The sequence below is a fragment of the Sinocyclocheilus grahami genome, unplaced genomic scaffold, assembly GCF_001515645.1.
Source record: "Sinocyclocheilus grahami isolate Dianchi unplaced genomic scaffold, SAMN03320097.WGS_v1.1 scaffold46.1, whole genome shotgun sequence".
Lineage (NCBI taxonomy): Eukaryota > Metazoa > Chordata > Actinopteri > Cypriniformes > Cyprinidae > Sinocyclocheilus > Sinocyclocheilus grahami.
Genome location: NW_015505225.1, coordinates 98,090 through 112,630, shown reverse-complemented (window position 1 = coordinate 112,630; position 14,541 = coordinate 98,090). Strand labels below are relative to the sequence as shown.

The 14,541-nt window shown below is 37.0% G+C and overlaps 1 protein-coding gene across 2 annotated transcripts in view; it reads right to left on the bottom strand.

Moving 5' to 3' along the window:
- LOC107582569 (endothelial cell-selective adhesion molecule-like) overlaps positions 1-1,935 on the bottom strand; it is a 44,359-nt gene extending 42,424 nt beyond the window's left edge. For both annotated transcript variants that reach the window (XM_016268462.1, XM_016268463.1), the window contains exon 1: positions 1,519-1,935. In XM_016268462.1, the coding sequence (XP_016123948.1) occupies positions 1,519-1,585 (67 nt within the window). In that variant the 5' untranslated portion in view covers positions 1,586-1,935. The remainder of the gene's footprint in view (positions 1-1,518) is intronic.
- Between the last annotated feature and the right edge of the window lie 12,606 nt (positions 1,936-14,541).

Here is a 14,541-nt window from a genome sequence, read left to right as displayed (position 1 = left end):
ATGTGAATAAAAGTGAAATCTGTAAATTATATAAAGAAATCACATCGCTTCACATTACGTAAATTAAACCACTTAATTCATATGAATTAATTTTACAAGACCTTTATAACCTCGTTGGGTCTTACCTAAGTACCTGACCTTAACTTTCACTGGAGGGACCGAAATCTCTCAGGATTCTTTAAAAATATCTTAATTTGTGTTTCAAAGATTTATCATAGTCTTATGGGTGAATAAATGATTAATTCATTTTCATATAGGTGAAATGTTTCTCGAAAAATGAAATCATTTCAAAATCAAGCATAATATTCTACAGGCTACCACAAAAAAAAAGTAACTGTGCAATGTAGTAATTTTGCAAGGCAGCATATATGGTGGCAATTTCCTTTCAGGGTCACTCAAGACAGGTCAAACAAAACAGCTTAATATTTGCAGGCTACAGCAGTCATCTGGCAGTTTCCCCATTATAAGGCACACTCTCCATATAATGCGATAATGGTGCCTCCCTGGAGGTACAGAAAACACTACCACATCAGCAATTTGCCATGTTGGAAACACAGACCAAAACCCTGACAAAGCAACCAATACCAGTTTAATAAGGCTCACTACATTTCGAAACATCCAAGAGGTTACGAGGGCATGTGAATGCAATTTTATTATATTCAACCTTGTCCATGTATTGTGGGTTTTTTAGCTCAAGGAAGAAAAATCTGCAACACAATGACACGGTTTAATCTTGTCGGCCAGCACTGAGAGTGAATTCGTACCTTGTCCTTGCTTGTAAAAATGTCAGGGTAATTCAGCGGATTACAAGCTCCTCTGACTTGAGCCTTGCTGGAAATTAGTCAGGACAATGGTCATATCACTGCGCCATAATTCACTGTCACTACTTTCAGTTGTTGGCTGCAGTTGGTACCAACAATCTTCATTTTACCACCTGATTTACTATAAGGAAAAATCAGGATTCAAGTCGTTAAGGGTTAATGTGATGACTTCCCATTAAGCTAACAACAACATGGCTGTGTACACCAGGATAAAATATAGGCTATCTGTTGGTAAGAAGGAAATCTCAGTTTCTAAAATATTTCATGACTACAAAAAATATTTTTTGTATATGAGGACACCTACATGTGTTTTTATTTGCTTATGAATCTCTACATCAACTTTAGTTGAATGTTTACACATTGCAGCCATGTTTACACATTCAACTACAATTTTAAACGGTTGTCTTATTGTATAAGATAAATGTCTCACCTAAGAAAAACAAAACAGGTTGATTTGAGACTTTACTAATGATACACTCTAAAAAATACTGGGTTGTTTCAAACCAACTTTGGGTCAAATATGGACTAACCCGACCGTTGGGTTAAATTTTTACCTTAAATTTTTAACCCAAAAGTTGGGTTAGTCCATATTTGCATATACAGCATTTTTTAGAGTGTACAGTCCCTTTTAACTTGGTCAGAGTTCGCTCAACACCGCATCAACAACATATGATATTTCTTTTCTTATTTATCTTACCTGGAAACAAGCACAGCAAGGTGAGAAGCAGAAATGTGGGAGGTCTCCAGTCCATCAGCATCTCCATCGCCCCTCACGAAGCGCCCGCTGGAGCGACACCTCATACAGCATCCAGTGACAGTCACTCCCGCGCTCTTCTTATTCTGCCCCGAGCTGTCTTCTGCCGTCCCTCCGTTGTTCAAATTAATACATCAATTCACTCAAAGTATATCAATTCACTCAACCCCGACAGAAGAACTAGACTCCAGCTTACAAATAAATCCCATTCCCTCCTCTTCTCCCATTCGCGCAGCGGACGGCATTTGGAGAAGGGCTCTTTGTAAAGCTCTGGTGGTTCTTTCTTCTAAATAAACTCTTTGAGGATAGTTACGCAAGCATTTTCATTCATAACTGAAGTTTTTGGCTGTTCTGGGAATGTATGAATCGCGTCTGTCACCTGAACGTGAAGCCCCTTGCAAGTATAAATGTGTGCGGGAAGCCACGCCCCTTTCAGCCTACAGGTGTAACGAGCGCTCCTCGATCATTTCCTCTCTGTATTATCCCATAGGAAAAACCTAATTATCCATAAACTACTTTAATTAACTCAATGTAATTTTGTAATATAACTAGAATATGAATATTATAGCAATTGAAACGATTCAATAATATTGCAAAAAAGGCCTAATGCAAAACATATCTGCAAAAAGTCTGAAATCTGCTATCGTTGCAAATGATTAACATCACATACAACAGCTACTGTTAAAAAATTAACTAGTGAAATATATTTTGAGGCTGAAAGATACTAAATAAATAAATAAAAAGGCAAAACAAATGTATACATTTGGATATTTTTTCTTTTCTTTTTTCTATTCATTTCTTTTGGTGCTACCATCATAACTGAAAACATTGTATTCACCACCTTATGCATATTTCTAGGTAAATGTTCTTGTTCGTTCTACATTTAAATAATTAAAAAAAACATCACATGCAACATCAGCAAGAAAACACACAATGAACTAACTGATCATTTTAAGTATAGGAACAAACTCATCCTGACATAACAAGCCAACAACAAAACATGCAACAAAACCAACAGTGCAAGCATATTAATAACTCATGCACATGTGAATCCTAGGACAATGGGGAATGGGTCTAAACCAGGAAACCATTTCTTTCTCATTGTAGATTCATTTGAACTAAAAAAAAACGATGCATTGATCCTGAGTACAAAAAAATCTGAGTATACATATAAAAGCTGTATCACGGTCCATTAACCTATTATGTTCCTGAAAGCTTACATTTTTAGAATATTAAGTCAAGTAACATTACATCTATCAGGTAAATCTTTGATTATATTTTCTATGGTTATTTGACCTATAAGAAAGAACCATTTTCAGTGTAAGTTTCCATCAGACTGAATTGGAGCAACCAATTACTGTCTCACATATGCATTGTGACATGAGTTGGTCTGTGATATTAGGCTAATCAGTAGGCTACAGGATACAGACCCCGAGCAAAGCTCATTCTCACCCTCTCTCCGATTGGATGGTTGCCATAGAAACACATCAGAAGTTCATGCATTAGAGCTGCTCAATTATTGGGGACTGGTGAGCTCAGGTCTTTGATTGTCTTGTCTGAGTTTAACGCTTAACTTGAACTACAGGTACAACGTGTCTGGCACAAAGACTGTGATTAAGAGAAAATGGTCAACTAAGTCTTGGTGGTAAGTCAAGCCTGTGCTGTACCCTTCAGTTATTCAGTGTTAAAATGCAGCCTGCTGTACAAATGAGTTGCATTTCCTGAGCGATTTTCAAATGGCGACATGACATAATCTGGTCAGGATTGACAATTGTCATATTATTGAAGACCTTAGGCAATGTCACCAGTCAACTTTCACACCACTAATATATATATTTAAATATGATATTATATGCATTGAAATATTGCCATATAAATAGAGATTTAAAAGTAGAAGCCAAAAAAATTTTAATAATTGGGGTGTCTGTGAGTGTCATCACTAAAATAAGAATATACTGAGTGGCAGCAAGTTACAGCTGCTGTCAGCACTGCTACTTCAGTGAGAGGAGCAAAAATGATCAGATCTTATGGTTGTTGATTGATGAAGCAGTGACAATATATAAAAGATTTTACAGGCTGTCAATGTTGTGTATGCAACACAGAGGGAGACAGCACAGCCTGCACATAATGTGTGTGCCAAACAAAAAAACTGAGACAAATATTGCACCATGACTTACCTTTTTCTTCGCATTCAATATTATAATATCCATTTGGATTTCCATGACATTAAAAACTATGTTGACAAGGCCATGGTTTAAGAATAGTTCACCAAACATGAAAATTAGCTGAAAAGGCCATTAAGATGTGGGTGAGTTTGTTTCTTCGTCGGAACAGATTTAGAGAAATGTAGCATTACATCACTTGTTCACCAATGGATGCTGCACAGTGAATGGGTGCCATCAGAATGAGAGTCCAAACAGTTGATAAAAAACATCACAATAATCCACAAGAAATCCACACAACTCCAGCCCATCAGTTAATGTCTTGTGAAGTGTATTTATCAGCTGTTTGGACTGACGGCACCCATTCACTGCAGAGGATCTATTGGTGAGAAAGTGACGGAATGCTAAATTTCTCCAAATCTGTTCTGATAAACAAACAAACTCATTGACACCTTGGATGCCCTGAGGGTGAGTAAATTTGCACAGTGCAAGCATATTAATAACTCATGCACATGTGAATCCTAGGACAATTGGGGAATAAGTCTAAACCAGGAAACCATTTCTTTCTCATTGTAGATTCATTTGAACTAAAAAAAAACGATGCATTGATCCTGAGTACAAAAAAATCTGAGTATACATATAAAAGCTGTATCACGGTCCATTAACCTATTATGTTCCTGAAAGCTTACATTTTTAGAATATTAAGTCAAGTAACATTACATCTATCAGGTAAATCTTTGATTATATTTTCTATGGTTATTTGACCTATAAGAAAGAACCATTTTCAGTGTAAGTTTCCATCAGACTGAGTTGGAGCAACCAATTACTGTCTCACATATGCATTGTGACATGAGTTGGTCTGTGATATTAGGCTAATCAGTAGGCTACAGGATACAGACCCCGAGCAAAGCTCATTCTCACCCTCTCCGATTGGATGGTTGCCATAGAAACACATCAGAAGTTCATGCATTAGAGCTGCTCAATTATTGGGGACTGGTGAGCTCAGGTCTTTGATTGTCTTGTCTGAGTTTAACGCTTAACTTGAACTACAGGTACAACGTGTCTGGCACAAAGACTGTGATTAAGAGAAAATGGTCAACTAAGTCTTGGTGGTAAATTGGAGCAACCAATTACTGTCTCACATATGCATTGTGACATGAGTTGGTCTGTGATATTAGGCTAATCAGTAGGCTACAGGATACAGACCCCGAGCAAAGCTCATTCTCACCCTCTCTCCGATTGGATGGTTGCCATAGAAACACATCAGAAGTTCATGCATTAGAGCTGCTCAATTATTGGGGACTGGTGAGCTCAGGTCTTTGATTGTCTTGTCTGAGTTTAACGCTTAACTTGAACTACAGGTACAACGTGTCTGGCACAAAGACTGTGATTAAGAGAAAATGGTCAACTAAGTCTTGGTGGTAAGTCAAGCCTGTGCTGTACCCTTCAGTTATTCAGTGTTAAAATGCAGCCTGCTGTACAAATGAGTTGCATTTCCTGAGCGATTTTCAAATGGCGACATGACATAATCTGGTCAGGATTGACAATTGTCATATTATTGAAGACCTTAGGCAATGTCACCAGTCAACTTTCACACCACTAATATATATATTTAAATATGATATTATATGCATTGAAATATTGCCATATAAATAGAGATTTAAAAGTAGAAGCCAAAAAAATTTTAATAATTGGGGTGTCTGTGAGTGTCATCACTAAAATAAGAATATACTGAGTGGCAGCAAGTTACAGCTGCTGTCAGCACTGCTACTTCAGTGAGAGGAGCAAAAATGATCAGATCTTATGGTTGTTGATTGATGAAGCAGTGACAATATATAAAAGATTTTACAGGCTGTCAATGTTGTGTATGCAACACAGAGGGAGACAGCACAGCCTGCACATAATGTGTGTGCCAAACAAAAAAACTGAGACAAATATTGCACCATGACTTACCTTTTTCTTCGCATTCAATATTATAATATCCATTTGGATTTCCATGACATTAAAAACTATGTTGACAAGGCCATGGTTTAAGAATAGTTCACCAAACATGAAAATTAGCTGAAAAGGCCATTAAGATGTGGGTGAGTTTGTTTCTTCGTCGGAACAGATTTAGAGAAATGTAGCATTACATCACTTGTTCACCAATGGATGCTGCACAGTGAATGGGTGCCATCAGAATGAGAGTCCAAACAGTTGATAAAAAACATCACAATAATCCACAAGAAATCCACACAACTCCAGCCCATCAGTTAATGTCTTGTGAAGTGTATTTATCAGCTGTTTGGACTGACGGCACCCATTCACTGCAGAGGATCTATTGGTGAGAAAGTGACGGAATGCTAAATTTCTCCAAATCTGTTCTGATAAACAAACAAACTCATTGACACCTTGGATGCCCTGAGGGTGAGTAAATTTGCAGGTGAATTATTTATTTATTTATTTGTTTATTCTAGTGACCTATTCGTTTAAGGTCATTGTGTGTCAGCTGTACGGCAACATGTTTTAGCATTCATGTTCTGTATTCCAATATACTGTATTATATTATATACTGTTATTGTGTGCAGCAATGCTTTTCTCTGGTCTGGAGTTGACCATAGCCACTTCAGAAATAATTTGGTCAAAACCATTTGTGCATCACAGGTTACTTCCATACAAATGGATTGGAAGTGTTTTCTGATAACAAAAGCAAATTCACTAAGAGCCTAAATTATATATTCCGTATATAATTATAAGGCCTCTATGGCAAGGCTAAACCCCCAGTTGACCAGAGATTTAGGCATGAGGATAATAATTTACTTTTAAGTACTGAAATTGTTCACTGAACTATATTTGAATGCTGGTTTGCCAATTGTCTCTCGTTCTCATTTAATGGGCATTTTATTTATATGGCATTTTTATGTTTTCTATATAAAAGTAGTTTAGATAAGAACTTTTAAAAATGTTTTCTGCTTAAAATGGAAATAAACAGCTTTTAAACAAAAATGAAAAATGAAGTAATATGTTCAATATAGCTTCACTTGAAACTACATTTCTAAACATATGATATGAGTCTTCTCTGCCACCTAGTGGTCATAAAGGGCCCTCGAGAAAAAAAAAAAAAAAACTTGATACACAACAAAATTACATTCATTTAAAATATTTCATTTTCCAAAAAGGAACGTCTTATAAGGTCAAATTTGTGCAGTTCACAGAGGGATATCTCTGTTACAAGTGTTTGACAACTGGGACAGGATATGGTGTAAAACATAATAAATGGTTTTAAATCCGTTTAAAATCTAAGCCAAACATACACAGATTTACTGACCTTTAACCAACTCCATAACATAGAAAAATCTGCTGATATAAAACTATAGCTGCCAGTGGTATTGCACAACCATTAATCCAGACATTTCACTCAGTAAGGTTTTGACCCAGTACAGCTCATATACGCATAGACATATGGGGCAGGAAAGCCAGGAATAGCCGTACTGACCCTGGGAGACTGAGACAGAAGCCCTCCACACCAAACAATCGGCTCCTGACTGTGTAAAGTAAATTGCATTCCATGTGAGTTTGTGTTACATCAATAACAATAACATAACAACAATTATTATTGTTGTTGTTGTTATGTTATATAAAATGTTTTGATCAACAAGAAATGTTTACTTTTTCCAGAGTCGCCATGTCAGTCTACACTCTGCACGTGACCATATTAACGAATTGTGCTTTTACAGCCTGTTGCTTGCTCACCCCTGGAGTTGATCAATTGTCCACAAGATGTTTTGCTTCAGTATTTTAGGGCGTGATATCTTCTACTCATACTAAAATTATTTTAAATTATGCAGCAGAAGCCTCTAAAGTTACATATTTGTGGTCACGCTCCGCTAGCATCACGACCTTGCTGTTGGCCTGCACTAGAACAGCACAGCCGCCGCCTGGTACAACATTATTTATATATTAATATATGTAATAATTATATAGCCATACAGCACCAGATTTTTTAAATGTTTTTGAAAGACGTCTCACCAAGCTCACCTAGACTGTATGAATTCATTACAGTAAAATCAACAATATTTTGAAATATTATTAAAATTGAACAATAACTGTTTTCTATTGTATTTGTTATTTATTCCTGTGATGGCAAAGCTGAATTGTCAGCAGATATTACTCCAGTCTTTTGTCTAAAACGATCCTTTTTTTTCAAATAATTCTAATACATTAATTTGGTGCCCAATTATTACTTTTTGTTCAATACGTGTATTGGAGTACATTGCAAAATACATGCATTACGTGTGTCAGTTTGGACTTTTCCAACTATGGAAGCTGTGCTTTTAAGTCAATGTTTTGAAATGTTGAACTCCAAAAGACTGAGTTTGAATATCTATTTTGTATGCTTAAATAATATCAGTGAACATGTTCTCTTCTAACTAAACATCTGTTAGTTTACACAGAAATCCATGTATCTGGAATCCATCAGATAAATCAATAAGTCTAGTGACTGCAGGGGCAGCAACAGTGTTCTGTTCACTGCCCCTTGGCCATTCAGATTCACCATAACAAAAGGCAGGGTAAAGAAACAATGAGGTGAACCTCAGCTGTGAGAATGCACCTCATCACAGGGACAATAGACTCCTATAGTCTGCCTTCATAAACACATTCCTTGGTTTTATTTTTGTTAGTTAATAGTCCGGCACTCTTTTCTTTGCCAGAGGTGCTGGTTTAATTGCATAGATTTACAAAAGAGGCGATCTGTCGGTAAGCATGTTTCATATAGATTCTTTGTGCAAGCTGTTGAACAGATTCTCTAGGGAATCTTTGTAACCAAATGATGCAGATGGACAGAAAAAGAAAGATAGAAAGAGCGAAAGACACACAGACAGAGAGACGGAGCTCCAGTGGCAGTAGTCATTTCCAGTATACACATAGCTGGAACTGATGCATTTGTTTCACCTCTGCTTTCAGACCAAGATAACGCCATCCATTTTAAAAATCTCAGAACTACTAGAATGGATTTATTTTGATTCTAGATTCTTTTTTCCCATTGAATACCAGTGGACATTGAAGACTGAAGCAAAAAGTTTGTGCACACAAGAAGAAAATGCTGCTCCATCTACTCAGAGCACTTCTTCAGTTGAACATTTATACACAATCTAAAGACACAGATATCAGGCCTCCCTTCACTTCAGTCACTGCAAAGAATCTGTCACACCTGGATTTGGAAGGAGCCGTTGACGTCAACGGTGAGTTAATTTTCCTAAATGTTTTAGAAGGTGTTTTACAGACTTGATGTAAGCTGTCTAATACAATGCACTTCATGATAGATATGTTTCTGGTCTGTATAACTAAATATATTTGAATCAAACCGACTGCATTTAGTTTGAAGTATTCTTAAAAACTATCATCCAAAAATGGCTTGTATGTACCTGACTGCTAAAACAGGTGCAGCCTCAAGGGGCTTCTTGGTCGTTGCCATGACAGCAGTTGAGGAGTGGCCCTGCAGGGACTTGACTTGAATGCCTTTGGTACATTTGCAGAGTGTAAAACGCAATGGAGATATGACTTCATCTCACAATGAGCCTTTGTCTGTACTTATAAAATTTTGGGTCTTCGAGTTGAAAGACTCCAGTCCCTGATGCTGATTTTTGTATTCTCATCAATCCCTGATGAGGATTTAAGTATTACAGTTAGTTGTAAGATGTTTATTTATTAAAAAGAACGGATTCGTTTATTTGGGAATCACAGTACACTGGTTGCACTGTAAGGCTGTGTTCAAAACCCTCATTCACTCTTCCCTACGTTATGAAAACAAGAGAGCGATTTTGGATACTGCATTCGAATTCGAAGTGCACCTGAAGGGCTGCCGCTTTTGCATAGTTTGTGCTTGCTGTTTAATAATCTTTTGAAACTTAGAAAACTGCCAGCTCCAATAGTAATGAAAAGATTTATCTTGTCTTGGATACTAGCATGTATAAACCTTAATTAAACAATTTAATAATTGTTAATAACTAATTGTTTAATAACTAAAGGTTGGCAGGCTAATGTACTATGAAACTCTACAAAGCAATATCAATATACATTATATACAATATACAATATACAAAAAGAAATTTTGTAAGACAAATGTATTTATTTTTATGCTCTTATAAAGTATATATAACTCTAAAAACGTTATATAAATATTTATTCATGCTTGCAATACCGCCAGGTGCAAGTATTTCTGCTTCAAGTCAAGGTGTCAGACACTACCAAAAGGTCTAAGTGGAGGCATGGAAAGACCACTCATGTCAGCCCACCAGATGCAAAGCTGACAGAAGACAGAAAACAACTGGGTGGCCTTGACAGGAGTTGTTTTCTGATGTTCTTCATGTCTTACTCCATGATCATCAAAAATTAAATCAGCATTATTTGTCTAAATACTTTACATTTAGAGCAAATTTGACTTGGCAAAACATTGGCAAAAAATGTAACTTCTCTAAACAATATGAATTGATTTGTTATAACTTCTAACATATTGGCAAGTTTGGAAATGACACCTAATAAAGCTATTCTCAAATCATGCTCTGATCAAAAATCATGAAATTAATTTGAACATGTTTGGTATAATAATGTAAGCAGCTTGTTTTGGGACAGCTGATTCTTTGTTATAAAAAGGTAGAAGAACAGAAGTTTCCGTAACTGAAGAATTATCATGACATTATCCAGCCTCACTCTGGTACTCCTTCTCAGCTTGAGCCAGGTCTTCCAGCTCTGCTGCGAGAAAAGTGGAAAGCGGGCCAACTCCAGAAGCTTCTTTTCCTTTTTTACTCCCTTGTCTCTACCTCCTTTCTCCCTCCATCCATCACACCACCACCAACAGGCATCTCATCAAGACAATGAGAATGATGGCTCGTGTTGGTGTTGTATTTGAGTAGTACACGGGTTTAATGTACACACTCCATATCAATTGCTTTGTTTGGTTGTGAACTAAGCTGTCCCATGATAAGACACTGGATTTGGGTCCAGTGAATCTTGACATTGTCATCCTGGAATACACAGGTACATCTTCCAACATGGTTGTTTAAAAATGAAAGCTACACACTGCATCAGTAAAAAGAATTGTTGCAAAACGTTACATGCCAGAAACATATTAATCACTGCAATAATGATTCTCCTCGGTATTTGTTTATGTATATCCAAATGGTGACTTCTTGATGTTAAAATAGGGTGACAACCGGGTTTTTGCCCTTTTGCAGGACAGTATATGTGTGATTTTGCAGGACAATGTACAGTAGGACATGCATGTGAGAGATATACTGTAATTAATAATGATTTACGTTAGTTGGAAAGCCTATTTGCCATCACGCTGGTTAAATGATAATGTTTTAAATCGCCAAAATGACTCGGTTACTGGCACATTAGCTCAGGTTTGAGTGATGCAGTGTATGGGAACTGTTCAGTCTACTAAAAATAATGACCTGAATAACAGGCTATAGGTAAAAATAAATTTCCTTAATAGCGAGTTTATTTTTCCGTCATTAGAATTTGCAAACAATAAACGTGTTTTACCAAATTCAGTGCATCTTGTACTTGCATCTTGATCTTGACGCCTACTCTTTGAAGCATACTTTTTGCACTCCTTCCAGTTGCCTAATTAAAATAACCCAACATAGATTATGAAAATGTAAAGCTTGATTCCCTGCATTATGATGAAAAAATATAGGTTTTGTATATGTATACACTCTTAAAAATAAAGGTGCTTCAAAAGGTTCTTCAAGCGATGCCATAGAAGAACCATTTTTGGTTCCACAAAGAACCATTCAGTCAAAGGTTCTTTAAAGAACTACCTCTTTCTTACCTTTTTATAATCTGAAGAACCTTCTTTCACCACAAAGAATCTTTTGTGAAACAGAAAGGTTCTTCAGATGTTAAAGGTTCTTTATGGAACCATTTAGACAAAAAGGTTCTTCTATGGCATCGTGAAGCACCTTTATTTTTAAGAGTGTACCTTTGATTTCCTTTGCACATTTACAGTATGATGAGAGTGCTGTAGCCTACTTTTTCCTGATCATTTGACACATTTCATTCATGCATATATGGCTAAATCTATATAAATCATTCATGCTGTAAGTATATCTCAGACATTTTTGTATGTTCACGTTTAGCATAATTCCACAAACAAGCACCCTATTGTGCTTCCCAACCCTTTTATTCACTAAAGGTATTGATATCTCCAGTAGGTGGCAGTAAATATATACATTTGAGGCACCATTGTCAACTCAGTAACTATCAGTTTCTAAGGCCATTTTCATCATAATTCTGCATAGATAACCTCAAGAGTTTATACTCTAGTGATAAACCACACCACCCTCAAGTGAATTAATAAACAAAAGCATCTGTACCATAACAGTCATGCTATTCCCAGCTGAGGTCACAATTGTGTCTACTAGAGGTCAAGCTGTGAAGTTTTATTGATGTTGCCAGGCAGGTGTACGGTCTGCTCTTTTATCCCAACTTTTATCCCAAACCCCTACATTTATCATCCTCCACACTTATACAAAGATGAATGCCCTCACTTCTGTCACTGAGCCGTTATATTGTTGTGCCAGACCACAGGGGATCATCACAAGTCTATTGTGTCCTCACAGTACGCGTGTCTACTTGAGCACACGTCCCGGGATCAGGCCCTTTGTTATGAAAAGCTCGACCTGCCCCGGAGTGACCCACAGTCTATGTCTCTGTCCCCCCACTTCTCAAACCCCTTTCCTGAATCCGGGAGAAACTCGGAGCCAGGGCCATATGGCACTGCCACACCACTGACAGGAACTGTAGACAGCAAAAACAGAAACATGGGCTATAGGCCAACTTAGGCCATCAGGAACCCAAATACGTGTGTGTGGTGCAGCGATTATGTTATTTTTAGCGTTGTGCTGTTGTTGTTTCCTCGCCGTGTGTTTACACGGAATACATGGAAGCGTATCTGCAGGTGCTTGGCCTAATCAAAAGTACTCAAATGTAGTCAAGGGTTCTCTTCATGCATCAACTAGCGTTTTTGTAAAAGAGCATGGATGAGTCAGTGTTTACCTTCACGTGGCATTGTGTTGAACGAACAGGAAGCTGCCGAAGAAGGCAGACGATAACCTGGGTCACCTTTGAGCTTTGCTTTTTCTTTTCTTTTCTGTCCATTTATTTGTAAGTCTTGTGTGAATCGAAACAGTATTTACAGCTGAAGAAAATTGGTGATGCATCTCCATGCTTTTTCCAAAAAAAGCTGACTTCCTCAGTGTTCCTTTGAGACAGCATATGGATTAATAGCCAGTTCCCAATGGGAAAATATACGTTTGTTCACTAAAAACAAGCAAGTTACGGAGGCGCATTGGAAGAAAGTCTAGAACTGTAGTTCAAAAGGTCTTGCGCAGTCTGCTTCTTTTGTAGAAATGTCAATAAAAGCCTTTGAGGAGATAAAAATGTGTTTGTTTGTGCAGTCGAGTTTTTTTTAAATGTGCCCCACATTGTTAGAGTCCATAGTTTCTGTGGCAGAAAGAAATTATTACTCATCCATCTTTGATTACAGGATAGCAGGATGATAATTTGTTTGTGACAGCACTGGTCTGAATATGTCTAAACACATAATTGTGTGTCATCTGCAAGGCAATCATTGCTGACATCCTCCTTTGACATGTAGGTGCATGTTGATGACAAACGTCACTGAGAGTATCAGAGAAATGGCTCAAAGTAAACGAGCAATTTTGCATCTCATCTCAGTCTGAGTGAGTTATTATGTTAATTAACTGTTTTATATAAGGAACCAGATAAAACATTGCTTTTAGAATTTTGACGGGGCCGTTGTTTCTGATGCGAGCAAAGAAGTGTGAATCCAACGTGCGTGGACAGCAAATTCATGCTTTTAAAATACTTGTTATTGATGCAGTGAGATCTTGATGAAGGTTTTCATTCGGACCTCTCAGACATTGTTTGCTATTACTCAGAGCAATTTCTCAACCGAGGTGAGGAGAATTTCAATTTGTTGCACAGTTGGTTTCCTTAGAGCTCGCAACTGTTGTCTGTCCTCTGATTCTCGGCCCATTTTGAGCATCAAAGAAAGACAAATGTTCGCTTCTCGCTTCAATAATGGTGGTCTTTCAAAACAGACACAAAGTCAATGCAGTAAAGAAAAACGGCACATGGCATAAGGAAAGCCCTGGAGAAGAGCACTAGTAAATCTTGAGAAGGCCGATCAATGAGGGGTCTGATTGCATTGGAAATAACGTCCGCTTAATGGGTTGCTGTAAAATATAGCTGCATATCTAGAAATGCAACACTGAAAAAGGATAGCCAGACAGTTTAAACATCATTTTTGCTTCAAAATACACTGACATCTGTTAAAGTGAGTCCTGCTGATGTGAGGTGAAACAAAAGTGCACGGGCTACAATTCAGGTGCATGAAGCTCAAACATAAATGCTTTGCTTTTTGATCATATTGTAGGTCAGTTTGACTGAGAGTCAATGTCAATGATTTAAAAAATAATAATAAAAAACTTTTAAAGAAAATGTATTTAGTCAACCAAAGATGAAACACTTAGGCTACAGTGGTGGCCAAAATGATTACATATTTTATATATATATATATATATATATATAAATGATATACAGTATATATATATATATATATACAGTATATATATAAATAATAAAGTAAATAGATATTATAATACATAATTATTTGATAAATATTAAAAAAGTATTAGTTAGAAAGGTTAAAACACCCTTGAACGGGACAGCGATGCAAAGCTGTCGCTTTAAGATTTGTTTGGGAAGCGCGCGCTGCTCTGAAGCTCCACTCACT